This window comes from Saccopteryx leptura, chromosome 2 (genome assembly GCF_036850995.1).
Source record: "Saccopteryx leptura isolate mSacLep1 chromosome 2, mSacLep1_pri_phased_curated, whole genome shotgun sequence".
Classification (NCBI taxonomy): Eukaryota; Metazoa; Chordata; class Mammalia; order Chiroptera; family Emballonuridae; genus Saccopteryx; species Saccopteryx leptura.
The window spans coordinates 2,014,300-2,042,114 of record NC_089504.1 but is presented as its reverse complement, the minus strand read 5'-3'; the positions used below and the strand labels follow the sequence as shown (position 1 = coordinate 2,042,114).

The following is a 27,815-nucleotide window of genomic DNA, read 5'->3' as shown; positions in this document are numbered from 1 at the left end:
CGGAAAGCGCGAGCAGGGCTGCCCAGGCTCCGTCCTGGGTGCAGGGCCACAGGATGGCTCAGCCTGGCCAGCCCATGGGGTGCTAGTCTGCCTGCACCTCCTCCCTGGGGCCAAGCATGGGAGCCCCCGGTTCCCAGTGTCCCCGTCCAGGGGCTGGGCCCACAGTCACCCTGTAATTCTTACTCAGCAGACGGGGGTGAAGTGGGCAGTGGGCATGCCTAGGGCTCTGCAGGCTCCGGGGAAGGAGGGTGAAGATTTGCTGTGTGGTCACTGGTTAGGGGTGGGGCCACTTGGTCACAGGGAAGATGCCGTCTCTGGCCAGAGTCACTTTCCCAGAAGCCACCTGCTCCAGCCTCTCTTGGAAGAGGGGACCAAGATCCTACTTAAGAGGGCCTACGGGGCTGGGGCCCCCTCCCTGTCACATGGTGGTGGGCCTGGGGGGGGCCCTGTCAGCTCCGAACGCCCCCCACAATCCATTCACGGACATGGCAGCTCTTCAAGTCACACTTTATTCTGACAAAGATCAGCGTGGGGCTCCCCCCACCAACACACTGCCCAGTCCGTGGTCCCAGACCCCAGGCTCTGGGCAGACAAGCAGTCGTACCTCCCCTTGGCCAGGGGCCCGCTGGACCCCAGGAGCCGGCCGGGGTGCAGGGGCTGGATTCCCCCAGGAGGGCCGCTCAGCCCCCCCTGCCGGGTTTCTTCAGCGAGGAGAGGTGGGGAGCCCCCTCTGCCTTGGTTCGCAGCCCCTCCCGTCCTGCCCAGTGGGGTGGGGGGCGCCGTGCGGAGCTCCGTGGGAGGAGACAGGCTGGTCACAGGTCCTTCTTGCAGGAACCTATGAGGGGTGTGGGGTGCGGGGGGTGGGGGTGGAGGTCAGAGGTCACCGCTCCCACTACCGTCCAGTTCGGGCAGAGGTGTCGCCCGGCCCACCCTCTGGCCCCAGTGCTTGGTGGCTCAGGAGACAGGGCGCTCCGTGGGGGTGGGGGAGGGGGGCCGTGGGCGTGGGGGCCAGGCCGGGCACTCACAGGACCCCAGCTGCTCCTCCAGGAAGGAGATCTGGTCGCTCAGAGAGTCGATGCGGTCCAGCTGCCGGAAGGAGTGGGCCAGGAGGCTGGCGGGGTCAGGCAGCCCGAGCTCCAGTGCCCGCGAGGCCAGGCTGTGCAGGGGGGCCAGCGCCCGCTGCAGCTTCTGGGGGGCGAGACCGAGCGGGTCAGGGCCCGGGCAACCCCAGGCTGCCCCTCCCCCCTTCTCTGTCCCACAAGCTTTAAGGAAAATTGTGGCCAGCAGGCCTCCGCCCCCCCCCCCCCCCCCCCGCTCCAGCCACAGGGCCCTGGACGTCCACCAGAGGGAGCCAGAGGCCGCGGGCGCCGACACCAGCCAGCCTGGCCAGTGGTCCCCAGGACTGGCCCTGCTCAGGGGTCGTCAGGCCAATGGCCCTCTCGAAAGACCCACGGGGGCACTGTCCTCTCAGGGACAGAGGCGGGGGTGGCTGGACCTGGGTTCAGGTTCTCTGTATGGCCTGAGGGGACAGGGCTAAGCTCAGCCCCTCCTGTCTTAGGGTCCTAGCCATCTCCTGTTGCCCCCTGCCCAACACGGAACCCAGGCCAAGCGCCCCCGGGCATCCCCGCTGAACCCCACAGCCGGAAGGAGAGAGCGGGGTGCTGGCCGAGGCCCCTGGGTCCCCGGCCCGGGCCTCACCTGCTCCAGCACGTCCACCCTGGACCGAAGGCTCCGCACTTCCTCTCTCACCACACTGTCCACTCCTGGGGAGACCCGGGGGCTGAGCTGGAGAGACCCAGCGGGCGCCCCCCACCCCGGGCTGGCCTCCAGCCCCCAGGGGGAGGCCTCCCAGCCTCTGCCCAGGTGTGACGAGCCCCTTCCCTCCTTCTGGGCCCCCACTGTCCACCAGGGCCGGCCTGGAGGTCTGGGCGGTGGCCCTGCCAGCTCAGCAGCCCCTGGGTGGTGACTGGGAAGACGCAGCCCCACCAGGCCAGCCCCTGGGTCCAGGGCCCCCGCCGTGCCGAGGGGCCCCCGCCGAGGTCCGCGTTGCGCTCTCTCTCGGTGCCAGGCTGCCGACGGCGCATTATTACTCACGGTACGAGTTTGAAGTGTCACAGCGCGTACCAAAAGTAATAATGACCCGTCGCCAGCAGAGGAGCGGCGTGTCCAGGGCGCCGGGGCAGGGACGCCTGTCCACCCCCAGGGAGGACACTCCCTCCAACCCCTGGCTGAGACTGAGACGAGGCGCCCCTGGCAACCCCCCCACGGAGCCCCAGAGGAGCCGCTGCCCGCCCGCCCTCTGCCCAGGTCCGGGAGCTGGCCCGCCGCCCAGGGCTGTGCCGCCTGGCGCCCCCAGGCCCAGGGTGCTCCCCAGCCGCCCCCGCCCCCGGGGCAGCAGCAAGGCGAGGCGCGTGGGGAGTTTACCTCCGGCGGGGTTGGGGGCCACCCTGGGGGTCGCTCTCCGGGGCAGGCAGAACGCCCCATCTGCCGACGGGCGGTGCCCCTCCCAGCACTGGCACCAGTAACTACCCACGGTGTTGACACAGCGTTGGGGACAGCCGCCCCCTCCGGCACTGCACTCATCCACGTCTGCGGGGAGAGCGGTGTCAGCAGGGGGCAATGCCCCCTCCAAGCCCCTCTGGACTGACCTGTCCGAGGGCCACCCAGGGGACCCCTCCCCTCGAGGAGCGCAGGACCCAGCCTCACCTGTCTGGCAGGTGTCTCCCATCCATCCTGCAGGGCAGTGGCAGCGGCCTGGCTGGACACAGCTCCCTCCGTTTTGGCATGGTGGCTGGCATATTGCTGTGGGGAGGGGGGGGTTGTCACCAACTCAGGAGGGTCCCCAGGGCCCTGTGGGGTGGCAGCTGGGAAGGGGTGTCGGGCAGGAGAGGCGCTGGGCTCAGGCTTTGAGAGTAACGGGCCCCCACCTGCTGCACAGGCCCCAGGAAGCCCGCTGGTCCGCCTCCAGCCCGGGCAGCAGGCGTAGCGGGGCCGGGTGGGGGCCGGCCCAGGGCCTCGGCGGTAGGCAGTCTTGTAGATGGTCCTGTGGGGGCGGGGGGGGGCGCCGTTCAGAGGGGCCCAGCCCTCACAGGGTGGCCACAGTGGGTCCCACCAGGTTGAGGTCAGGCTTTCCCGGGACATGTGCCCCTGACCTTCCCATCCGTCCACCCTCCTGGTCCTACGCCCTCCTGATGCCACACAAACGGTCTCCCCTGGAGACGGCATTTCAGGGTCCCTGCTCTGGGCTGTGGGGGGGTGGGACCCCCAGGACCAGCAGGAAGCCCGGCTGTGCCTGGCGCTGAGCGGAGATGGTCCTGGGACTCAGGCGTCCCGCCCAGCTGAGCCTCCTGAAGCCGGGGCCGGAGTCTAGACCCCAGGGGGCAGGGCCTGCCGGTCATCCGCAGAGCCGGACTGGTCCCCCCCAACTGCCGAAGGGGCTCCCCTAGACTACTGCTGCTCAAACCGCCCGTTCAGGAGCCTCTGAGACCTGGTCCCCAGGCCCCGCCTCTGACAGGTGGGCTCACTGTCAGGACCGTGGGCCCTCGGCCGCTCTGGCTCAGGGAAGCCCCCTTTCTTTCCGAATGTTCTGGCTGAGGAGAGAGACTGAGCTGCTGTGACCAGGGAACCAGGGCTTTGCCCCACGCTGGGCACGTCTCAGCCTAACACTGACCCCCACGCCTGCCGGCAGGTCTTAGAGAACCTGACAGAAAATCAAGTGTTTTTAAGGCCGCATCACAGCTGAGGACCGGACATGGCACGCCCCTCTCAGGGACGAAGACAGAAAGGACATCCCGGTGGGGGACAGGGACAGGCCCTCCATCTGTGACCACTGGGGCTGCCAAGGGGAGAGGGGTGCACACGGGAGCCCCGAGGGCAGGACCAGGACGACGGAAGCAGGCATCATCTCAGGACAGAACTTGTAGCCAATGATACCCAGAGTGAGTGTGTGTGTGTGTGTGTGGGGGGGGGGGTTAAAGCCCCAAAACGGATGGGGGCAGACAGGCTCTAAAGTGAGGGTGGGAGCAGATTTGAGGTCAGCCAGGTGCCACCATGACCACGTTCAAAGAAGTGTCGGTCCTGCCAGGAGCTCAGACGTGGCCTCGGTGAGCCCTCCACTCCTCTGGGCCTCAACGTCCCGTCTGGGGTGACCTGACCTCCGGGGCCCGAGGCTGGCGGGCGGCGGGCGGGGCGCTCACCGGTACGTGCTGCAGGCCCGGTGCCCGTCGCAGGTGGTGAGGAAGGGCTGGTACACACGCTGCACGAAGGACTCGGACGCAGGGCCCCCAGGAACCGCGGTGGCACACACCCTGCGGCTGGAGGTGAGGAGGGCCCAGTGAGCCAGCAGCCCTGGGACCCACGCGGGGAGGGGGCTTCTCAATGTCACCATGGAGAAAGGACCCCTCAGCAGAAGCCCCCCAGAGGCACAACCCCCCACAAAGTATGGGGGCCCACCCGGGGGAGGGGGCAGGGCTCACCCAGGCCTGTAGACGTGCTCGGTGCCGCCCGCCGCCTGCACCAGGAACGCCAGGAGCAGCTCCCTGCAGCCCCACATGACCAGGGTGTCCAGGTGGGATGGCCTTCTCCTCCAGGTAGCCTGCAGCACAAGGCATGGCCCTGTAGGTCCCGGTGGGAGAGCCCCCAGGTCCTCACCAGCTGCACACGGCCCACCTGGGCGCCACAGAAGGGCAACGCCCGGGGCCCGGGAATGGCAGCCAGCACCCTGAGCCTGCTGCTCTCGGGCTGGGTGAACTCGGAAAGCGTCCAAAACTCCAGGAAAGCCCACGGAGGCCGGGGGAGGCCCAGCCCCCTCCCCCCAGCAGGGCTCCACATCCCCCGGTCCCGGCAGGGCGAGGGCATGCCTGCCCCCAGTGTCCGTCTGCACACGAGGGCATGCCTGCCCCCAGTGTCCGTCTGCACACGAGGGCATGCCTGCCCCCCAGTGTCTGTCTGCACACGAGGGCATGCCTGCCCCCCAGTGTCTGTCTGCACACGAGGGCATGCCTGCCCCCAGTGTCTGTCTGCACACGAGGGCATGCCTGCCCCCAGTGTCCGTCTGCACACGAGGGCATGCCTGCCCCCAGTGTCCGTCTGCACACGAGGGCATGCCTGCCCCCCAGTGTCTGTCTGCACACGAGGGCATGCCTGCCCCCCAGTGTCTGTCTGCACACGAGGGCATGCCTGCCCCCAGTGTCTGTCTGCACACGAGGGCATGCCTGCCCCCCAGTGTCCGTCTGCACACGAGGGCATGCCTGCCCCCCAGTGTCTGTCTGCACACGAGGGCATGCCTGCCCCCAGTGTCTGTCTGCACACGAGGGCATGCCTGCCCCCCAGTGTCCGTCTGCACACGAGGGCATGCCTGCCCCCAGTGTCTGTCTGCACACAGGGGTTCGTGGGCAGAGCTGGAACCCAGCCCAGCTGGCTCAGTCCTGCTGGCCTGCAGGGGTCCTCAGACAGGGAGCTGGCCACAGGCAGTGTGGGGGACCGTGTGGGCACCGAGCACGTGTGAGATGTTCTGGCCCTCAGGAGGTGCAGGGTGGGGACGGGGAGGACTCCGGTGCTGCAGCTGAGCCGGTCTGGAGTGTTGTGCACACAGCCCCCAGGGCCCCCAGGCAGCGGCCCACTGGGCACCCACCTGGCAGGGGACTGGGGCAGGGTCCCCCACACCCCAACGCCCGTGGAGCTAACAGCCATTCCTCTCCACCGGGGACGGAAACCCGGGAGGCCAGGAGAAGACTCCTGGGAATGTGAGAAACCCAGGCCAGAATTTAATGGCCTGTGACATGCCCAGGGGACCAGAGGGGGCGGTCCGTACAGTCCAGAGGAGCAGGGAGATGCTATCCATTTGTGCAGCCAGGGCTCTGGGGAGCTGGGGGGATCCCTGCTCCTGTGTTTCAGGTATCCCGAATGAGGCCCCCCAAAAGGCTGGGGGGCCCCCACCCTGGGAGCTATCCCGGGTCTAACAGGGCCCCAGGAGAAAGGGCACAGGAAAAAGCTGGAGTGCGTGTGTGTGTGGCGGGGGGAGTCGAGTCAGAGTGAGGTACCCCCTTCTCTGGGACTGTTTCCTCTAAGACACCCTGGGGTCTCAGAGGCCCCTCTTCTGACTCTGACAGTCAGTCCCATAAACAGCGACCACGGGAGCAGTTGCTGAGTTCCCCGTGCCCACCACGCCAGGCTTTGAGGGGAGTGACGCCATGTCCGGTCTGTGTGCTCACTCAGCTGGGAGCTCATTCCGCACGCTTGCCCACCTGGGTGGGGCGGAAAGACAGCTGGAAGGGGGTCCTTCCTGCAACCTCCTGTGCTCTGTCGGGGGGCCGAGAGCCGGGAGGGGGCAGCTGAGGTGTCAGGACTTAGTCTGGGGGGTGGTGGGGCTTTTCGGAGTTTCCGAGCAGGAGCCAGTCAGAGCCGTGGGAAGATGAACCCTGGGGGCAGCACACCGTCAGGGGACGGGCCTGCTGGTCCAGGACAGAACGGAAATGGTGGGGACAGGTGGCACTGGGGAGTAGGCCCTGGGAAGGCTTGGTGGGTGGGTGGGTGGGTGGGTGGGTGGGCAGGGCCGTGCCAGGGTCCCAGAGACCCTGTGCTCATCTCCTCCCAGATGTAACTACCCTGTACAGACACGGTTCCAGCACCTACCCTACTTATACAAGCGGTTTAGAGAGGGAAGTGTGCTTTAGAAAAGAAGAGAAAAAATTTGAAAGTCATGCCTTCCTCCTAGGCCAGAGGAAGCCAATGGTGCTGCCCAGCCGGTGCTGGGCTGGCAGAATCTCATTTCCCTTTGGTTGTTGCAGCGCCGAGGGGGCCAGAGAGCCAGGGCGGGGGTGGCCTCTGAGTCTTCAGGTCCATAAGCAACAGTGTCTCTTTCCCTCGGAGTGACAGCGTGAGCACTGCCCACTACCTTCCCTCCTGCCTGCCTGGCCGGGGTCCCGAAGCCCCAACCCAGGGAAAACTGGGTCTGCAAGAGGCAGTGGCCTGCCCCCCCCCCCGCCGCAGGACGAGGGTCGCCCCTTCCACCAGAGGGGTGCTCTGTACTTTAGGACCCACGGGGGTTGGGGGCGAAGAGGCGGAGTGAGTGACTCACGGGGAATGCGCGCCCTCTCCATCGCTCGTCCCACGCCTCCCCTCTGCCTGCACGGCCCGGCTTCGTGAGGGGTAGGAGTGCGGGTGGAGGGGCACCCCGGCCCGCAGGCGGCCCAGCTGGCCTGGGCTGCGGGGTGCGGGGCCCGCGGGGCCCGGAGTCCAGGCCCCGGAGGACTCGCAGGGCCCAGGTGAGGTCACGAGGAGCGGCGGCCCCGCGCCCCCAGGCCCCCCGCGGCGCCCGTCCCCAGCAGGGGGCGCCCTTGCCCCAGGCCGCTCGGCCCATTCTGCGGACCCAGCCGCAGGCCCCGGGGCCGGGGCTCGGGGTCGTGTTTCCGCGCGGTGGCGCCCGGCGCCCCCGGCCCGCTCACCTCTCGGCACCCCGCCGGCGCTCGGCGTCGCCCCCCAGCGTCGCGCGCGGCGATGTTCCCCGACCTCCCCCACCCTCAGCCCGAGCGGCGAACGGGCCCCCGCCCCCGCCCTGGGCGCGCCCCGCGACCCCGGCCCGGCGCCCCGTTTCCTCTGCACTCACCGCCCGATCCGGGCGCGCACGCGCCGCCGCCGCCGCCGCCGCCACCACGCCGAGGGGCCCCGGCCCCGCCCCCGGCCCCGGCCCCGGCCCCGCCCCACCTGGCCGGGCCCCGCCCTCGCCCCAGGGTGGTCTCGGAGTCCCCCCAGTCGCCGCCCACCATCCCGCCCCATTGCGCAGATGGGGAAACTGAGGCCCCTTAGCGGACGGTGCCCCCGGGCGGGGCGGTGAGTCAGCTAGAACCCGGGGCTCCCGACGCACACAGCGGCCTGGGCGCCGCCGCCCCTCCCGCGCCGCTGGAGTGCCCGGCCGCCCGCACCGGACACAGGACGGAGACGCAGGCCACACTGGTCAGGGATGGCTTGCTCTTGACGCCTGCGCCCCACCCCCCAGTCCCCAGCCCCAGGCTGAGCACTAACTGGCAGGGGGACGACCAACACAACCGGCAGCCGGTTCGCTAGAGCTAAACCCTACTGCTCTGTGCAGCCGGGCGGACATCATGACCCCGAAGCCCCGGAGACTCGCTATTCCTGCAAGATCACGCGGCTGGGTCCTCCCGTGTGACACGAGCCTTCCACCCGTCTAGTGTGTCGGGTTAGCAGACCCTTTTGTCCAGGACAGTCGGGCCCAACTCTGAGTGCCCCTCAGGCCACTGGGAACTCCCCCCAAAGCCCCAGGGCCACCACTGAGGACTCCTGGGTGGGCCTTTTGTCCTGGGCTCCATTTACGGTCTGTAACTGGGTTAAAGCAACCCCGCGTGGCGGAGTGGCCAGGAGGAAGCAGCACTGCCCCCCAAGAGAGCACAGCTGGCACCCGGTCAGGTGTGCCCTGCCTGGGAGCCAGTATCACTGGTCATCTTTGCACTGCGATGATTAGGGCCCTCACTTTGCAGGAGGCCCCAGGCCTGCCCTCCCAACTCCCTCCCCCTGGCCAGCCGTTTCTGCCCTCAAACCCAAACCCGACCTTGGTCACCTAGGCCTCTGTGCACGTGTCAGGCTGCCCAGCGCCCGTCGGGCTGGTTGGGGGACTCACCTGGAGAAGGGGGTTCCGTCATGCCCCAGACACTGGTGGCAGCTGCTCTTCTGGGCACTGGCGACCACCTGTGCCTCCCCCGTGCCGGGGTCTGTGGGTCAGAGACACCGTGTGGGTTAGCGCACAGCCTTGGTCACTCTGATGTCGGGGGCTGGGGAGGGGGCCGGGGGGCCAACCTGGATGCCACTCTGGGACCTCAGCCTGCACTTGGCCTACTGACCCTCCCCCCATGGCTCCAGATCTGCCCACGGCTCACATCCTCAGCCTGGGGGCAGACAGGGTTTCCCATCTGTCCTATGGGCTGTTGTCTCATGCCCTGGGGTCCCAGGCAGCCCAAAATTTCTCTGCAAAGCCCGGGTGTTGGGTGGAGGTCCTGCAGGTTCACAGGGAGGGAAGGGTCTTCCTGCAGAGCCAGCAGCTCTGGGGCATCTGGCTCGGGCCTTCTTTGGTGAGTGAGAGCCGACAGCAGGGAGGGGACCCAGGTAGCTGGACAGGAGCCCCCCAGAAAGAGGCCTCTCCTTCCTGCCCTTCACCAACCACTGCCCTGGACCAGGAAGCCCCTGGCAGATGGTCTGAGGGCAGCGGAGACAGCTGCGGCTAGGCGCCTGGAATTGTGAGGGAGGTCCTACCCTGGGCCTTCGGTCTCCTGGATCCCAAGACCGAGCAGGGCAGCCCTGGCCCAGCCCCAGGCAGGAAAGGGTTAAGAGCTGAACCCAGTGCAGCACTGAGGGAGAGCTTCCCCGTCTGTCTCCTGCCTCCATCCCCCCTCCCCCTGAAGCTGCGGGTCACTTGACCCTTTGACCTCCGGCCTGAGCAGAGAAGGCGGCAGTCTGCAGCCCAGGGAGCTGGGTCAGCTTGTCCTCACTCGGCCTCCCCTCCTGCTTCCTCCACTGAAACGTGGTGTTCCTCACACAGACTGCTGGGGGGACCACGTGCAGCCAGGGCCGGGAAGGCCCCCACTCCAGCTCGGGGCTTTGGGTGGGAACTTGGACCGCTCTGGGTGGGGCAGGGAGCCGGAGAACGGAACCTCCCCCAGGGTCCAAGGTGGGCCGACCCAGTGTCCACACCATGCTCCACCGAGCTGTCCCTCTGCCCGAGGACCCCCCAGACCAGGCCAGCGGGGAGGAACGTCCCCCTGGTCCCGTCTTCAGTGCCCCCAACGTGCCCAGCGACTCCGGGCGGCAGGTTGGGCTGTGGAGTTCCTGCTTCCCCGTTCTCGCCCATCCTTGGGGGACGCCCTCCCTCGGGACACCCGGGTCTGAGGAGGGGTGAGCCGAGCTGGGCTTCTCCAGGATGCAGAGCGCAGCCAGGGGAAGGGTGCCGGCTTCACATGCCTTCTAGAATCTTCCAGGGGTGACCGTGGCTGCCGGGCCACCCAGGGGCAAGTGTTGGAGAGTTGGGCAGGCCAAAGTGCCATCTAGACGGGGCTACCCACCAGTGGGCGCCCTTTGCCAAGGGGCTGGCCCTTTGCCTCTGTGCAGTGGGGATGGCGCCCGTGGGGAGGACCACGGGATGTGGCCGTAGAGAGCAGAGTCCAGGGCTGACGCAGGTGAGCTCAACCCACAGGCACAGGGGTCCCTGAGAGCCGAAAGGCGCCCGGGCTGCTCTGCTTGCTCCCCGGCCCCAGCTGGGCGTCACTCCCGCCATACCTGATGCTGCCCCGGCCCCAGCTGGGCGTCACTCCCGCCATACCTGATGCTGCCCCGGCCCCAGCTGGGCGTCACTCCCGCCATACCTGATGCTGCCCCGGCCCCAGCTGGGCGTCACTCCCGCCATACCTGATGCTGCCCCGGCCCCAGCTGGGCCATGGCCTCCCCCGCGGCCTTCCCCTGCCCGGCCGCCCCGAGGCGCCTCCCGAGGCCGCCGGTCAGCCTGTCTGCTGGAACCTCCGTCCCCGCCGTGCAAGCTGGACAGCAGCTTGGGGCAGGGAGGCTCCTCCCGGGCGAGGAAGGGCGGCTTTTTATGCTCCGTCCCCGTGTAAATCGGGATTGGGATGGGCCCTTCCCGGCCGGACTTCCTGTGTGTGTTCTCCGCTGATAACGGGATCTGTCGGCGCACAAACAGGAGGCCGAGGGCCCTGGTGGGGGGCTGCGGAGGGAGGGGCCCGGCTGAGCCGCGGGAGGGGTGGGGGACCTGTTCCCCGGCCTTCAGAGTCTAGCCCCGAAGCAGCCAGAGACCGGACTCTGGGCAGCCACATCCCAGCTGCTGACCCTGGCACCCGGCTGGGCCCACGTGTGGTGGAGACCGTGGCCGGCCCCAGGGTCCTTCCCGGCGCTGTGGGTCCCACCAAGCTTGCGGGACTCCAGGCCACACTCGCGTGACCCCACAGAGGGGGCTTTTGGTTCTGTGAGCCTGGACCCTCCCCAGGGCGTGCACCAGCACCCCGATGTGTGTGCCAGGGGGTGGGAGAGCCTAGTCAGAAAGGCCGGGAGTGGGCAAGGAGGCTGGTGGGCTAAGAACAGCCTCTTCTATGGGTCCCTGGAGCCCAGAGTGGCTCTGGGGGTGGGGGTGGGGGTGACAAGGAGGGGCAGACATCAACTCTGGGCCTTCTCTAAGAAGTGAGCTGTCCCCTTGAGAAGGGCTGCCTATTGGGCAGGAAACCCTGTGCCCCTGGAGACGTGCCCACAGGGCAAGGGCCCCGGCCTCACACAGGGGCACCCTCCTGGGCACAGCACGGTCCCCGGCTCTCCGCTGCCTCTCAGCCCCCAGCAGGCGGAGGGGCCCACGGGTGTAGGTGGGGGCAGAGGAATGCGGAACCCTTCAGATGGCCGAAGGGGAGCTTCCTCGGCTTGGTGGGTGGTCCACCCCCAGGTCTGGCCTCAGGGTTCCTCATGTCAGAAGCTTGGGACTGGGCCCTGCAGGCCGAGCACCAGCCACGGTGACCCTGGGTGACAAGTGTCTAAAGGGAGCTGGGCCACTGCTGAGGACCTGCCCAGACCACACAGCCGGCCGGGCCTCTGGGTGAGCAGGGCCAGGCCAGAGCATGACTGTCCTCGGCAGGAGCTCTGCTGGGGGGCCAGCCCCCACCCGCACCCAATCTGGCGTGAGCCCCTCACTCCCTCTCGCCTCCCCCCGGCCCCACCCCGCCGATGTCCTGGCCAGCAAGCGAGGCGGGAGCAGTTCGGGGAATTCCTCACTGACATGCTGAGGGCAGGAGGGGGGTCTCGGCCAAACTTGGGGGGGCTCCCACAGTCAACAGGGACGGGCTCCTCTCCCCATCCCACGCCATGACCGGCAGGGCCCAGGGCTTCCCCTCTCTGGGCCTCAGTTTCCCCATCTGCCTCACGGAGACAGAGAGGTGCCAGCCACCAGGGTTATGACGGCGGGGGAGCTTCCTGGGTTCTAAGCGTGGTCGGTCTGAGTGGTGAGGGGGCCCGGGGTCTCTTTGCCAGGATGCCCCCATCCCCGAGGCTGGAGCTGACAGGCTGAGCCTCCAACCTGCCCATCTCTCCCCCTCCAGCCCACAGTGGCCACACTCTGGGGACCCCTTTGCCTCTCTCAGGCCCCCCAAGCTCCCCACCCAAGGGCCCATTTGCCCATGTGGGTCGGGGTGTCCTACCAAGGGCACTCGCCGGAGTATAGGGCCACGTTGGGCTTTGCCCCCCGTCCCAGGAGGTAGGCGCCCACAGCACCCAGACCCCAGGCCCCTGGCTGGAAGAACGGCAGACATCAGGCCTGGCTGGGTCCAGCCCCTTTTGTGTACAGATAGGGAAACTGAGGCCCAGAGAAGGAAGAAACTCGGCCAGGCAAGCAGGGAGGCCGAGCTGGGTGACGGGGCAGGAGAGGAACACCCCCTCACCCTCAGAGAACCCCCAGTGCCTCCTACACCCCCAGCCCATTGTCAGACAGACACATATCTCTGCCAGGGGACAGGCCGAGTCTGGGAGTAGCCGATTAGCCAAATACGTGAGCGAGTTAATGTGTCTGAAACAGGGACATGCCAGGGAACCTTCTGGAAAGAAGCCCAGCTCGCAGAGGTGAATCTGAGCATGTAGAGGGGAGAAACCAGAGCCCCGGGTCCCACAGAGGTCAGTCCTCCTGCCGCTGGCTCCTGGGTGCCAGCCAGGGCGGGGCTCCGGTCCCATCTGCTGCCTACTTGTTTGGGGGGACCCCCCACTGCACCATGACCCCCTCCTGACGAGGTTTGCCCTTCCCCCAGCCCCTCCCTGGACCAGGACCAGAACCAATCCAAGGGAAGGAGGCTTTGCTTCGGGCTTGCCTGGCACCAGCCTCGCCCTGTCCAGTTACCCAAACCCACCCAGGTGCCCACAGCCTCAGGAGCACATGCAGGGGGTGGGCCGGGGTCCTGCCTCTGTCCAGGGCACGTCGGGGACCAGCAGGGGCCGCCCAGGACAGGGGGTGCAGGCACAGGCAGAGGGCAGAGACGGGTGCTATTTGACACCTCTCTGACTGCAGGAGAGTCCTGCGCACTGGAGACCAGTAAGGGATGCTTTCTGTGCCATTGGGCCCTTGGGTGCCGGAATGGTGGGCTCCCTCTGTGCTCCGGGCGGGAGGGGGCTCAGCCTAGGGTCGGCCGAGGGCCCCCCCACCTCTCTGATGCTGTCTGTTTAGGATCCCCAAGCACACCCCCAGTCCACAGGGAATCATTTTTTGGAAAGAGTTTATCCCCCACACCCCCCGAGAGCACAGTGTGGCCTGCCTCACAGGCCCAGCACCGAGGAGGCCGCGGGGTGGGATTGGTCCGTGACCTCCAGGAGGTCCAGGCTGTCCACACCCGGGTGACTCAGAGACTTGGCCCCGACATCCCGCTGGCTTCCGGCGTGGCATCCAAGGCGGGCGCCCTGGCAGTCTGGTGCCAGCTTTGCTACTGTGGCTGGAAACTCTGCCCACACCGGGCCTCAGTTTCCCCATCTGCCCCAGGGTTTGTCAGGAGAGACTGTCGCAGCCACCTCCCGACTGCCAAGGACCTTTTTTCAGAGAGGGGTCATGCTGTCTTACCTTCCCAGAGGGTGCTGGGGTGTGGCAGGGGTCAGCAGGGCCTCCAGGGTCCTTCTGGGGTCCTCCTGGGACCCCCCACTGCCGAGCTTTCGGCCTCCACAGCCCTAGAAGGTGGACCCAGCTCCCGGCAGAGGCCGGCGTGAGCCACCGGGCCGGCACAAGGCAGAAAGGGGCACCAGGCACGCGTGAGCCCGGCCGCAGGAGGGAAAGAGCGGAGCAGCAAGCGCGGAACGGGGAGAGATGAGCTTCCTGTTTATCCCGGCTCCACCGGACTCGGGGACAGGATGGCTCTGTCAGCCACGGCCGGGCCCAGCCTCACCACAGATGTGGCTGACACTTCACCAAGCGATGGCCTGGCCTGGTGACCTGTCCTCGTGCAAACCAGAAGGGAGGGCTGGGATCCAGCAACAGCCCCTGGGCCAAGTGAGCTGTCCACCCCTGAGCCAGGCCAGGACCCACAGGGAACGAGGTTCTGGAGGGAGTGTGGGGTCTGCCCGGGCCGCCTGGGCTCTTCAGCTCTCCTCTCCCCTGCCCACCTGCCCACCGTCCCTGAGGCCTGCCACACGTGCCATCAGAAGTGCCCTGTGCTGAGCGCCCAACACAGCGCTCAGAGAAAAACACCCTTGAGTTGAGAATTGCCCATTTTCAGATGCTGTAGCTGAGGCTCACAGGGGAAGATGCTTGTCTGGCGGGAGGGTGGGGGCTCAGTGGGAAATGGACGTCCTGGGTGTGGAGCTCCGGGGTGCCTGGGCAGCAGGGGACTCTCGGGGGACCCTGGGCTCCTTCTCCTGGCCCTCCCTGACCTCACTTCCCAGGGACCACCCGCGGAGGCCCAGGACACAGCCTTCCCTGTCCTGGGTTCCCAGCAGGTCCCCGTGGGCTCTGCCTCCAGAACAAGGCCCTCCTGCCATCCTGACCCAGGCTCCCCACCTGGGTGACCTCCTCCTCCCTGGCCCGGTGGAGCACCCCTGCTCCCACCCAGGTGTCAGGGGGCTCGGTGAGGGGTGACATCAGGTCTTCCCCTGACGTCCCTGCCATAGCCTTCCCCCCGCCCCCCAGGGCTTCTTCCCACGGCCGGCGGACCGAGTCTGATGCCGCCCGTGGCCCCCTGAGCACCAGCTCCGCGGAGTGCCGAGGGGCTCACACCGCCCTTGCGGCCGCCTGCACTGTGCAAAGGGCAGTGGGGGTCCCAGCAGGGCCCCTCGCCCAGAGGCGCTTACAAACACGCATTGCCAGCGAGACTTTGCAGAGGGTCACACGGGCCGTAAATGTTCAGCACGCCCGTGAATGGAACCCGCCCCCCAGCCAAGAGCCAGAGCCCTGCGGCCACACCCCAGGAGCCGCTCCCCCTGACTCCTGCAGCGTGGCTGTGCCTGGGTCGAAGTTCAGGCCCGCAGGCTCCCTCAGCATCCGCGCTGTGTCTGGCCTCATCTGCCCGACGGCACGTCCGTGAGCCCCGCCTGCGCTGTTGTGACCTCGAGCGGCTGCCCATCCCCTGGGGAGAAGGGACCGCAGTTCACGCCGGCTTCAGGTCCCACCCGGGGTGCTGCTTTGAGCATCTTTGTACCGGCCCGTTGGCACGCGCACGCATGAATATGTTCCCCTTGGCGACCCGTCTTTGGAAACTGTCCCCAAGGGAATGGCTGGTCCCAGGGGAAGCATGAGGCCGGCACTGCCCGAGGACTCTGGGCACCCCGCCCGCAGTGTGGGGGCGTCTGGCCACCCCCTTGTCAACACTTGCTATTGTCCGTTTCATCGTTTTAGCCATTCTGATGCTTTTGCAGTGACACGGCCGTGTAACGATTTCTCTCGTGTCGGGAGATGAAGAACATTTCACTGAGTAAACCACAGATTTCCTCCTCGGGGAAAGACTCATGGGGGGGGCACGTGGGTCAGGGTGAGAGCAGGCAGGGCCCCTGGGGAGCAGGGCGGCGGCGAGGGGGGCCGGGTCCAGGCTTTGCTCGGCTGGGCAGTCTAAGCTGTGGGCACTGTGGCCGTCTGGGGCAGGCATCCCCAAACTGCGGCCCGCTGAGGCCGTTTATCCAGCCCCCGCCGCACTTCCGGAAGGGGCACCTCTTTCACTGGTGGTCAGTGAGAGGAGCACTGTATGTGGCGGCCCTCCAACGGTCTGAGGGACAGTGAACTGGCCTCCTGTGTAAAAAGTTTGGGGACCCCTGGTCTTGGGCATGAGCAAGTCTGGGCGGTGCAGAGAGAAGGGGCGACCTGCTGGGACTGTGCGTGGGGTCCCCTGGTGTGATTCCTGCTGTGGGTGGGCAGTGTGTCCCCGCTTCCCTGGAACCCCCATCCTGAAAGGTGTGTCTCCAGAGCTGTTGGCCAGGTCGAGATCAAAGCTCTGAGTACGGCCACAAGGTAGGCACACACAGGGTGGTCAGGCCGACTCCTGCAGGGGCCTTGCCGAGCAGGGAAAGCCCCGTGGCCGAGCCTGAGACCACCAGGTGCCGTGGCTGGACACCCAGGGGCTGCTGACACCCACCCTCAGCCTCACCACCCTGGTTTTTCCCAGGAACGCAGGCTTCCTCAGGCCCCAGAGACTGTGTCCACCCCCTTTGTAGCTCCCACCTCGTGGAGGCCGAGGAAGGGGGGCTTGCCCCCCCCTTGGCACCCTGCGCGGAAGCCCCGCTCACAGCTCAGCTGCAATTTGCTAAGCTGGGCGGATGGGGCAGCCGTTAAGGTGGAAGGGAAAAAACACTTTATCTCCCGGGACGGAAAGGGAAGTTCCCGTGAATGGGGTTGGGGGGGATGTTCATGGGGGGGGCCCGTTCAGCAGCCCACCCACCCACCCCCATCGGGGCCATCCTGTCCCCTCCCCCTCGCTGCCCACTCAGGGAGAGCTGGGGGCCAGGCCCTGAGGAGCCGTCGGGGTTCAGGGGCGAGGGCGACGCCACCGCCTGACCCCCTTGGCGGAGGAGGACTGACTTCTCAGGGGCATGAAGACTCGTCAGGGCAGAGCCTGAGCTCCAGTCCAGAGCCACTGCATGTCAGGCCAGAGGGCTGGGCAGGGGCCCGGTGGCCGTGGGGGGTCGGTGAGCGGCTCCACTCAGAGGCAGGCCCCGGTCCACCAACACCACAGCCGTCCATGGCGGGCTGCTCAGAGGTGTGTGGGAGTCCCTTCCTCGGGCTCCAGTGAGGTCATGGACATTCGATGCCCACAAGGTGCCTCTACCTCAGTTTCCCCATGTGTCAGATCAGGGAGACTTGGGCTTGGGAAGCCCCGGGAAGGATCGGAGGTGGTGGTGGGGGTCTCACACTCTGTCATGGTGGACAGCTTGTGCCTGGGCCTTTGTTGGTGGGGGGGGGAGGGGGGCGTGAAGAGGAGGAATGGGAGGGGTCTGCAGCCCCCACCAGACTCTCAAAGGGGCCTGTGACCGCCCCCGCCACCCCCACGTTCAGAGCCCTGAGCCCCGGGAGGTGCCCCCAGGTTCCTGTGACCGCCCCCACCACCCCCACGCTCAGAGCCCTGAGCCCCCGCCACCCCCACGTTCAGAGCCCTGAGCCCCAGGAGGTGGCCCCACGTTCAGAGCCCTGAGCCCTGGGAGGTGGCCCCACGTTCAGAGCCCTGAGCCCCCGCCACCCCCACGTTCAGAGCCCTGAGCCCCGAGAGGTGCCCCCAGGTTCCTCCAGCCCCTCCCAGCCCACCGTCCTCTCCGCTCCGACGTTTGTTATCCTTATTTTTTTTTTAATATCCTTCGAAATGTAAAGAGAGAAAGAAAACAGCCGAGGCCAGCGCCCGCTGCCCGGCCAGCAATCTCTGTTTCCTCTCGGGCAGGAAACAGGAAGTGAGTGTGCGGGGCAGATTGGGAAGCCGGCCGGGAGAACAATGGAAGCCCCTCCGGAGGGAAAGGGGAACTGCGTCACGCGTCGGTGGCCGGGCGGGCCGCGCCTGACCTCCCCCGCCAGGCTCTGGCCCAGGCGTAAATTTAGTCTTGGTTCTTTTCCTGATCAAAAGCTCAAACGTCTCATTGTTGGGGGAGGGGGTGCCAGGCCCCCCCTGGGTGCCACAGCTCCTGGGGGTCTTGGGGACCACCGTGCTCTGCCCTCTTCTCCCCCTGGGTACGATGAGGTCCCGAGAGGGGAAGAGCCTGTCCTGACCCCCCCCCCCGGGTGTGGGGATAAAATCTCTATGGCGGCCAGTTATGGCTGAGGTCTGCTCTGGAGAGGGTCACCTGTGCAGGGGACAGAGATGTCCACCAGGCTCCAGGAGAGAAGCCACCCCTCAGGGACCTGCCGCCTGCCTGGCCCCCCGTCCCCTGCCTCCAACACTCAGGACCGGGCCAGGCCGCTCTGCTGCACCCCCGCCTCCCCGAGAAAGCTCAGACAGGTCTCCAGGAGGCAGGGGACGGGTGACAAACAGGCACGCTGCTACCAGCCTGGCTCTGTCACTTAGAGCCGTGACCAGAGGCGGGTTTAACGGCGGACGCACCAGGCACACGCCCTGGGCCCCAACTTCTGAAGGGCCCCGCAAAACCCCAACTTTACACTGTTTTTCTAAGGTATGGGGGCCGATATTTTCTTCTGCGCCTGGGGCCTCCACCAACCTCAGTCTACCTCTGGCTGTGGCCGTGGGCACTGTGGCCGTGGGCAGGGCTGCAGGACAGGCCCTGGCTCAGTGGGAACCAGGGGTTAGGGCTGCTTTCTTTGCTTTTCTTTCTCTTCTTTCAATAGAGAGGCTTTGTTAAGATGTAACACACCCCACGTCATCCACCCATTTCAAACGGACAACCCACTGGGTTTCATCCTAAGTCACAGTGTCGAGAAGCCTCCCACAGTCCGTTCTAGAATGTTTCTGTCCCCTCCTGAGAAACTGGTACCCTTCAGCGGTCACCCCCACGCGCCCCACGCGCCCCACGTGCCCCACGCGCCCCACGCGCCCAGCCCCAGGCAATGGCCAACAGTCCTCAGGGAGCCTGACGTTTGGAGGCTCCTGTGTGCTGGGGCTCCACTCCTCTCTCTGGCTGAACCCCGCTCTGCTGTGTGGACGGACCACACCTTGTTTATCCGTTCCTCAGGTGACAGGTTTGGGCTGCTGTGGACACGTGTGTACAGTGTGTGTGGACACGTGTATACAGTGTGTGTGGACACGTGTGTACAGTCTGTGTGTGGACACATGTGTACAGTCTGTGTGGACACGTGTGTACAGTCTGTGTGCGGACACGTGTGTATAGTCTGTGTGTGGACACGTGTGTATACTTTGTGTGGACATGTGTGTACAGTCTGGTGTGTACAGTCTGTGTGGACACGTGTGTACAGTCTGGTGTGTACAGTCTGTGTGGGCACGTGTGTACGGTCTGTGTGTGGACACGTGTGGACGGTCTGTGTGGACACGTGTGTATGGTCTGTGTGTGGACACGTGTGTACGGTCTGTGTGGACACGTGTGTACAGTCTGTGTGGACACGTGTGGACACTCTGGTGTGCACATGCATGTTCCTTCTCCCCAGTACACGTCCAGGAGTGGCCTCGCTCTGTGCTTCATATTTGAGGAGCTGCCCCATGTGGCCTCCCAGCTGTGCTGTCTCCCCACAGCCCCGCCTCCCACCAACCCCAGGACCGCTGGAGGGACCGCTCCCGCTCCCAGTGCTGCCGGGACCCGACAGACCAGGAACACACCCGTGTGAGCTGGATCTGCGGCTCCACTGGGCCAGGCTCGGAGCCGAACCACAGCCCCACGAGGCTCTCAGGGGACTGATGTCACACAGCCCGTGGGCTGTCCCCTGTACAGACTGTGAAGGACAAGTCACATCCAGGACCCACAGGAGCCTGTCTCCCCCCTGGATGCCCTGGACTCGGCCCCAGAGCCTCCGGGAGGCACAGGGGCTCCCCGAACTCCACCCGGAATGTTCCCAGGACGGCCCTCTGGAATGGCTTGCTTTTCCCCTCCCCCCCCCCCAGTGCCAGGAAATCGTCCCCAGCCCAGCTTCCTGCCCTGGCCCCCAACCTGGCGGAGGTGGGTCCGGGACCAGGCAGGCAGGGGTCCCCCCTCCCCAGCGTGCAGAGAGCCGCCATGCTGTGGTCTGGTCTGTGCTGTACGTTCAGGGTCCTCAGACCCCAGTGTCGTCCCTATCACTGAGTCTTAGGGTCCCACCTGGACCCCCGCTGCGCCAGGTGGAGAACTGAGGCTCGGAGAGGCTGCCCAAAGCCAGTGCCCTGCCCTGCCCTCTCCTGGGAGCCCGGGCCCCCCTGTTCTAGGGTGGGAGTGGCCCCGGTGAGCTGGTGCACTGAGACATGGCCCTTGGTCTCCCTGCTTCTCCGCTCATTCTTCACCATCACAACCCGCTGGCGGCTCTGGGCCCGTTGGCATACCCCACATGTGGCCATGCGTGACCGACCGGAGGTGGCCCTCCCAGACCTGGCAGTGGCTCGGTCCACTCGGGCCAGCACGCAGGCGTGGGGATCGGCCACAAGCCACCATCTCAGTCCACGTGGCACCAGCGGGACTCTCAGCCCAGGATGTCCCCGCGCCCACCCAGCACCGTCAGGCCCTCACTGGAGATGGCAGCCCCTGCTCGGGGCCAGGCCCAGCCCCGTGTGGCCCCGGGAGAGGTGGGCAGGCTGCCCTACAGAAGCACAGACACCCTGGGTGGCCCTGCGACCCCGCCTGCCTGTCGACCACCAGCACCTCCCCATGGAGGCCTGGGCGGTCCCGGGTTCAGGAAGCAGGTCCCCTCCACTGCGTCCAGCCAGGAGGCCCCCGGGGTTAAGGGCAGAGTGCCTGGGGCTCAGGAGTGCCATCTGCGATGCTGCTGCTGCTCCATGAGGCGCAGGGGCCCCCCAACCCCTGCCCTGTCCAGCTCCCCATCTTAAAGGAACAGTGTCCAGAAAAAAGAAAGCTGCCCCTCCCCCGTGTCAGGACCTGCTCCCTGGAGAGAAGGGGCAGCCGAGCCGCTGCCGCGGGGACTGTGCTGCAGGTGTCTGCTCCTCCCTTCGGGGCGGAGAAGCCAGCACCCCGTGACAGGGCCAGGACAGGAAGGTCCCTCTGGGCCCAGGAGCACTTCTTTATATTGTATTTTACGATCCCCAAATGCAAACCAATTGGGTGTGTGTGTGTGTGTGTGTGTGTGTGTGTGTGTGTGTGTGTGTGTGTTATCTGGGCCATGATGTCATATGTGCTCGTTTTGAAAAAGTCAGGTGGATTTCAGGCGTGAAAAGGAAACCGCACATTGCGTGGGCGTCGCCCAGCGTCCGCAGCGGCTGCCTTGCGCCCCCAGTACCCTCCGGCGTCGGCGTCCACGCCCAGGGCTGCGACACCCACGCACGCGGGTGAATGCAGAGCGCTCCCCGGCCAGGCCCCACCTTGCCCACAGCGACGGGAACGGCACATCCCTGAGACCAGCTTTGCTGAGCTCTGACATTCGGTTCTTACAGGACGTGTACATTTTGAGCGGACTTGGGGGTTCAGAGCAGTTCTAGGCTTCCAGCAACAAGGAGAGAAGACACAGGGCGTCCCATGGAGCCCGCCCCCCCATGGAACCCTGGTCTGGAGGGGTGTGTCGGCTGCAGCCCAGGAAAACAGCAGCGACACGGCCTCGCCTGGGTCACGTGGGGTGTCTCACACTTGTGGGTTTGGGCAAATGTGGGGCTGACTCGTACCCACCTCCACGGCCCCATCCAGAGCGGTCTCACCCCCCCCCCCACATACACACACACCCCTCTGGGATGCACACAATACCAGTGGGCAGTGTCACAATTTTGGTGACTGTTTCCCCGTGTCCTCCCTACCACCAGCAACGGGCAGAATGTCTCCATCTCACCCTGACGCGCCCCACGTCCGGCTACAGTCCCTGGGCCTGCCATGGGCCACGCTGGAGGGGCCCTTCCCGGGGCCACGTGGCAGTGCCCCCCACGCCAAGCTCGGCGCCTCCGAGAGGATCCGTGCCGGGTGTGGGTCCGTGGCCCCTTTCCGTCCACCGCTGAGTGGGATTCCACGGGGTGTGTGGACCAGTTTCTTAAAAATGGAACAGGGTTGCCACATGGGCCAGCTGTGCCGCAGCCCGGTGTGCCCACGGAGTGAGGAAGGGGGCCTCAAACAGATGGGCGGGGTACCCAAGGCCCGCTGCTCACGGTGACCAACTATGTGACCTTCGGTTGACAAGCGGACAGACAACCTGTGGCACGGTCACCAGCTGGACAGTCCTGAGCCTCAGAGCCATGCTGCCGAGCGAGAGAAGCCGGACACAGGAGGACGCGCATCACGTGGTTCTCTTTACGTGAAACGTCTGAGACGGGCAGATCCAGACAGAAGTGGGTTTGTGGGGGCCCGGCACGGGTGGGCGTGGGGAAGGCGCTGGCTCTGAATGCACACAAGGTTTCAGTTTGGGGGGAGGGGTGTGAGAAAGTTTTGGCTGACGGCTCGACAAGGGGAATGTAACCAGTTCCACTGAATTGGACACTTACAGCAGAAATGGCAACTTTTATGTGACATACAAATGTCTTCACACCATTGAAGAGAATTAACCGTGCAACACAGCAAGGCTCCGTGAGCGTGAGCCGTGCACTTTAAACGGGTTAACAGGGGTGAATGGTGCGCTGTCTGAGTGACGTCTCAGCGAAACGGCTATAAAAGACGAAAGGCCAAGATTCCAGAGCTGCCCGGGTGCCCTGCCCGGGCGTCTGCCACCAGGCCCTGCCATCGGACAGAGGAGGCCTCTACCCAGCCCCACAGATGTGGTGGCACGTTTTCAGGGGACCCCACAGCCAGCGGGTCCTCAGCACTGAGGGCCCGAGCCCGGGAGGGTGAGTCTCCAGGGCCGTGTCCGTTTTCCCACACTCACGGGGGACTCCGGAAACAAACCTCGGGGCAGGGTGGGTGGGCGGTGGGTGGGCCCGGCCCTCCTGGGCTCCGCCTGCAACCTCTGGCCCCCCTTGGACAGGACTCCTTCCCGGCCAAGGGTCACTCCTGGAATTCAGGGTGTGGGAGGGTGGAGCCCCCCTCAACCCAGCTCACCAGACCTGTGTGGCTGAGAGTCATGGGCAGTGTGGAGACTGTGGTCACCATGAGAAGGGGCGTAGAGCTGACGGTCCTGTCGTTCTGGTGTCCGGCTCATGAGACCGGGTCATTTTAGGACAGAGTACGGGCGGAACAGCCCGGGAGGCAGGTCCCGAGGGGATAACGCTCAGGCTGAGCCTTCGATGTTAAGCAGGGAAGCGGGCAGAGTCTGCACCTACGCCAGCCCGAGCCCCCAGAGCCCAGGAGGGGTGGGGACCCCAGAGCCAGGAGGGGTGGGGACCCCAGAGCCCAGGAGGGGTGGGGACCCCAGAGCCAGGAGGGGTGGGAACCCCAGAGCCCAGGAGAGGTGGGGACCCCAGAGCCCAGGAGAGGTGGGGACCCCAGAGCCCAGGAGGGGTGGGGACCCCAGAGCCCAGGAGGGGTGGGGACCTCAGAGCCAGGAGGGGTGGGGACCTCAGAGCCAGGAGAGGTGGGGACCTCAGAGCCAGGAGGGGTGGGGACCCCAGAACCAGGAGGGGTGGGGACCCCAGAGCCAGGAGGGTGGGGACCTGCTTTCCTGCTTCCCCAGTGCAGAGGGGGCAGAGCGCTGGCCCCGGCCAGGCCGGCCGGAAGGAAGCCTGGAGCTGCTTCTCTACCTGGTCCAGCTGCCAGGGCTGGACTCGAATTACTGCCACCTGGGGTTCCAAACTCCGCCAGGCCCCGGGACCTCAGAGCCCAGAGGAGGGGGAGGGGAGGAAGGCCGTCACCCGGAGCACAGGCCTCCTGTCCCGGCAGGAAAGGCTGGCCGGAGCCGGGACAAAAGGCGGACGTGCAGCTGGCCATGTGCGCCCTTATCAGAGCCTGACTGCCGGGCGCGGGGCCTCGGCGGAAACGCTCCTCCCCGCCCACCTTCCTGCCGCCCAGCCACCGGCCACGGGCGGGCGGGCGGACGGTCGGACAGCCGGCGGGGTCTAGCCGCTGGGCGAGGGGCCCCGGGGGGTCACACCTGCTCCAGGTGGCGTTGTCCTGTGGTCACACTGCCCCCCCGCACCGTGGGCGGTCAGCACTAACAGTTTCCTGTCCGGTCAGCGGGGAAACCGAGGCCAGAGCGCAGCGGCCAGGCAGGGCAGGCGCCCCGGGGCTCTGTCCTGGGTCGGCGAGGAAGGCTCAGCAGCCCCGTGGCGTGGCTGACCAGGTCCCTGCCCTCAGGGCCCCGCGGGGACGGGGACGCGGAGGGGGTGGGAGAGGACACACCTGTCACAACCCGGCACACTGCACATAAGACGCTGCACATTCTATGTTGTTTATGAAAAGTGTGTCCCGATGAACAAACTCGGGGGGAGGGGGTGGCCCCAGGAGGTGGCTCAGGGGTTTTCTCACAAGGTGGCCATTCCTACAAGGTGGCGGGAATGGGGGGTGGGGGATGGAGGACCTCGTCCAGAGCACCCTGCCCACCAGCCTGGGTCCTGGTGGCTTCAAGCCCACGGCTGTACCCCACCAGCCACGAGCTTTAGATACATGTCCGTGGAGCCACAGGCCTCCTCTCGGGGGTGGGGGGTCTCTCCCGGGCACCCCTGCTGCCTGGTGAGGCCAGTCTGAAAAGGCTCTCTGTCTCCCCTCCGTAAACCTGAAGGAAGATGAGGAAAGGGGACCGGTTCTCAGTCCTGTTACCTTGGGGAACCCTGACACATCCTCTCCCGACCCCGGGGCTCAGAGGCTCAGCAGCAGAAAGACCCCCGGGGTGCCAGGGCGGGACCAGGGCAGACAGCGCCCTCTCAGTGACAATGGGGACCGTGGGACTTGGGTCCAGGACAGCAAGGCAGAGGCCGGAGCCACGGCTGCAGGTCCTGGAGGACCCCCGGGGTGCCAGGGTGGGACCAGGGCAGACAGCGCGCCTCCCAGTGACAATGGGGACCGTGGGACTTGGGTCCGGGACAGCAAGGCAGAGGCCGGAGCCACGGCTGCAGGTCCTGGAGGACCCCCGGGGTGCCAGGGTGGGACCAGGGCAGACAGCGCCCTCGCAGTGACAATGGGGACCGTGGGACTTGGGTCCAGGACAGCAAGGCAGAGGCCGGAGCCACGGCTGCAGGCCCTGGAGGACCCCGGGCACCTGTGGTCGTGCCGGCTTTCCCGACGCCAGGAAGGCAGCGCCTCCGGCCGGGCCCCCTGTTTCTGCAGAAAGAGCCCCCCCCAGGCTTGCACCCCTGTAACCCGAGACTCCTCCTTCTGGGTTTTGGGGGCTAATGAGTGGGGAAGGGTTGGCCAGACGTTCCCATTAGCATCGCAGGGAGACATGGGGGGGGCCCGGTTTCAGGGCTCAGATCTCGGCTCTGCTGGGGCAGGTGACCTCTGTGTCCTTGCTGAGGCCGAGTGACAGCCGTGCCCCCTCTGTGGGCAGTGCCATGAACGTCCTCCCTGCTGGTCCTGGACGCGGACGGCGACGCCCAGGCTGGAGAGGACAAGGTTCTGGCCAGGCTCCAACCAGGTCCGTCGTCATCGTTGGGAGGAGGGGGGGCGCCTGTCTCTGCCTCGGTTTCCCCGTCAAACGGGGCCAGGCGGTGGCGTGCGCGGTGCTGGCCCAGCCCGGTCGGAGACGTGCTCGGCAGCCACAGAGGGACCGGCGTCGGCGTCCAGAGCACGTCCACACTCGGCCCCGGCCTGGCCCGGCCTGGCCCGAGGCCCTGCGGCTTGGCCCGAGCGGACGGAGGAAGGCCCCGGCGGCCGCTTGCTTCCCCGCTGACCCCGCCCTCTGGGCTGCTCCAGGAGCACGGGGTGCACTGGGGGGGCCTGTGGCGAGCCCCCTGCTAAATTCTGTGACCTCTGTGGCTCTGCTCCAGGGCCTCAGTCTCTGAGAATGGCCCAGAACCCTGGAGAAGAGTCAGGGGCTACTGTGACACTCGTCCCCAACCTCCATGCTGGGGGCTCACCGGGCGGGGGCATCAGCACCATCACCTCTGAGCCTCACACCCCGGACACAGTCTACCCGAGAGGTCAGCCCCTCGGCTGCCCATGTCTGCCCCCCCAGGCCCACACCCCGGACACAGTCTACCCGAGAGGTCAGCCCCTCCGCTGCCCATGTCTGCCCCCCCAGGCCCACACCCCAGACACAGTCTACCCGAGAGGTCAGCCCCTCGGCTGCCCATGTCTGCCCCCCCAGGCCCACACCCCGGACACAGTCTACCCGAGAGGTCAGCCCCTCCGCTGCCCATGTCTGCCCCCCCAGGCCCACACCCCGGACACAGTCTACCCGAGAGGTCAGCCCCTCCGCTGCCCATGTCTGCCCCCCCAGGCCCACACCCCGGACACAGTCTACCCGAGAGGTCAGCCCCTCCGCTGCCCATGTCTGCCCCCCCAGGCCCACACCCCGGACACAGTCTACCCGAGAGGTCAGCCCCTCGGCTGCCCATGTCTGCCCCCCCAGGCCCACACCCCGGACACAGTCTACCCGAGAGGTCAGCCCCTCCGCTGCCCATGTCTGTCCCCCCCAGGCCCAGAGGAAGGGTTGGGGCAGGGAGGGCCCTGGGGACAGCTTCCCAGGACCCCCGTCCTGGACACCCAGGCTGAGGGTCCTCTCCCTGGTAGCCGCCACCAGCTCTGGGACCCAACTTCACAGCACTTGGGCTTAAGATGAGCAGAGGGGGGCTGGCCTGGTAGCAGCTCACTCTCCGCCCAATACCAGCAGCGACCGTGTGGAAAATGGCCAAGGGGCTGGTGGTGGCCTTGCCACGTCCACCTGAACCCTGAGCCCCTGAGTGAGGGACGCTGTGACCAGCACACTTCTCTGACTGACAGCCTGTGCAATGGCCCAGGACGACCCTGCACCCTGCTTCTTCCCAAACGTCCTTCTGACGCACGGGCACCACGGAGACCCAGCTCGGGTGTGAAGTGGCTCCTCTGTCCGTCCGCAAGGACCTGTGCGTCACACGTGCGCCCACCCCAAAGGGCCAGGGAGCTCGCCTAGGAGGCTTCACACCCCACCCCGCCCGCGTGCCACAGCCTTGCTGGTCTCGGGGTCTCTGCCAGGGGGCTGTGCGGAATCGTGGCGCTGTGGGGAGCAGGTCGGTGGTGGCCCAGAGGGAACCCCAGGGTCCCAGACTTGGACTTGGTCACCCAGCCCTCTGGTTCCCATGCACTCCGGTCACTGCGGGCCGACCCACTTGGCTTCCCGGCTCCCTGGTTTTGCCGCTAGAGAGGACACTGCCCCAGGGGAATGGCTCCTGAATCAGGGGTTGGGGGTGGAAGACCCCCAGGGGGCTTTCCCGGGATGGAAAAGAGAGGCACCAGGACCCCCGCGGAGCCTCGGACTTCGGAGGCGACCGGAGCTGAGGAGACCGTGAGCAGAAGGCTCCCCGAGCCAGGCCTCCGAGAAGGCGATGGAGTCGGCCAACGGCCCGACGGTCACGACGGAAGGGGAGGCTGCCTCGCTGCCCCCAGCAGATGGCGTGAGAGAGTCCGGCCGGCTGGGCGTCTCAAGGCTGCGGCTGCCTCCGGGTCAGGTCACGGAGGAGGCCGGTCAGCAGGCTGGCGGCCCCGGCACGGGGTGACCTCTCCTTCCCCACACCACTGCGGTGTTCGTTCAGTTCCATGTGTGTTGTAAAACACGCAACAGAACATGGACCGTCTCCACCACGTCTGAGCGCACGGCTCGGCGGCCATAGGTACGCTCACACTGCTGTGTGGACACCACCACCCTCCTGTCCCCGTGAAACGCTCACTCCCCACCCCTCCCCCAGGCCTGGCACCCACAGTTCTGGTTTCTGACTCCACGAATTTGGTCAGTAGGGTCCTCGCTGTGTTCGTCGGGGTTCTCCAAAAGCGCTTGGCTCCCCCCCCTGTGCCGGGGGTGGGGGGAGCCCCACCGGGGCAGGGGTCTCAGCACCGCAAGTAGGAACACAAGCGAACCCGGCACCCCCTGGCTCACGGCAGCGTCACTCACGACAGACGAAACGTACAAGCGCCCAGATGTCCGCCAGCGGGTGGCTGGATAAACCAAAGGTGGCCCGTGCCCACGAGGGAACGCCACTCAGCCTCAGAACAAAGGAATCCCAGCAGCCGCCACACCAGGGACCTGGGGGTCCCGCTCACAGGAGGGGCCCGGTCACAGGAGGGGCCCGGTCACAGGAGGGGCCTAAGCAGTCAGAAAGAAAGGGGTCCAAGGGGTGTAGAGTCTCCGACTTGGCAGGTGAGAGGATCCGGGGGACGGATGGTGGAGATGGTCCCACAGCGTGGATTACTCAACACGACCAGACTGTGCACTTTAAAATGGTTATCACAGGCCC

At 66.6% G+C, this 27,815-nt stretch overlaps 2 protein-coding genes across 3 annotated transcripts; one reads left to right on the top strand and one right to left on the bottom strand.

The window, feature by feature from the left end:
• Positions 1-490: 490 nt before the first annotated feature.
• EGFL7 (EGF like domain multiple 7) lies at positions 491-10,302 on the bottom strand. Of its 2 annotated transcripts, XM_066366721.1 has the most exons (10): positions 10,285-10,302; positions 8,636-8,726; positions 4,476-4,594; positions 4,197-4,313; positions 2,928-3,043; positions 2,707-2,802; positions 2,425-2,589; positions 1,699-1,763; positions 1,026-1,188; positions 491-835 (listed from the first exon to the last, which is right to left on the bottom strand). In XM_066366721.1, the coding sequence occupies exons 3-10, from the start codon at positions 4,550-4,552 to the stop codon at positions 813-815; spliced, it is 822 nt and encodes a 273-aa protein (XP_066222818.1). In that variant the 5' UTR covers positions 4,553-4,594; positions 8,636-8,726; positions 10,285-10,302; the 3' UTR covers positions 491-812. The 2 variants fall into 2 exon arrangements, with proteins under 2 accessions (XP_066222818.1, XP_066222819.1); XM_066366722.1 differs by lacking the exons at positions 8,636-8,726; positions 10,285-10,302 and adding an exon at positions 7,607-7,659.
• On the top strand, positions 4,706-26,420 carry LOC136391154 (nascent polypeptide-associated complex subunit alpha, muscle-specific form-like). Its single transcript, XM_066362665.1, has 15 exons — positions 4,706-4,870; positions 5,384-5,502; positions 7,186-7,830; positions 10,392-10,501; positions 10,787-10,911; positions 13,303-13,448; positions 14,654-15,043; positions 19,137-19,224; positions 19,503-19,636; positions 19,958-20,153; positions 21,389-21,491; positions 25,374-25,526; positions 25,628-25,724; positions 25,826-25,988; positions 26,346-26,420. The coding sequence occupies exons 1-15, from the start codon at positions 4,706-4,708 to the stop codon at positions 26,418-26,420; spliced, it is 2,709 nt and encodes a 902-aa protein (XP_066218762.1).
• Positions 26,421-27,815: the final 1,395 nt, after the last annotated feature.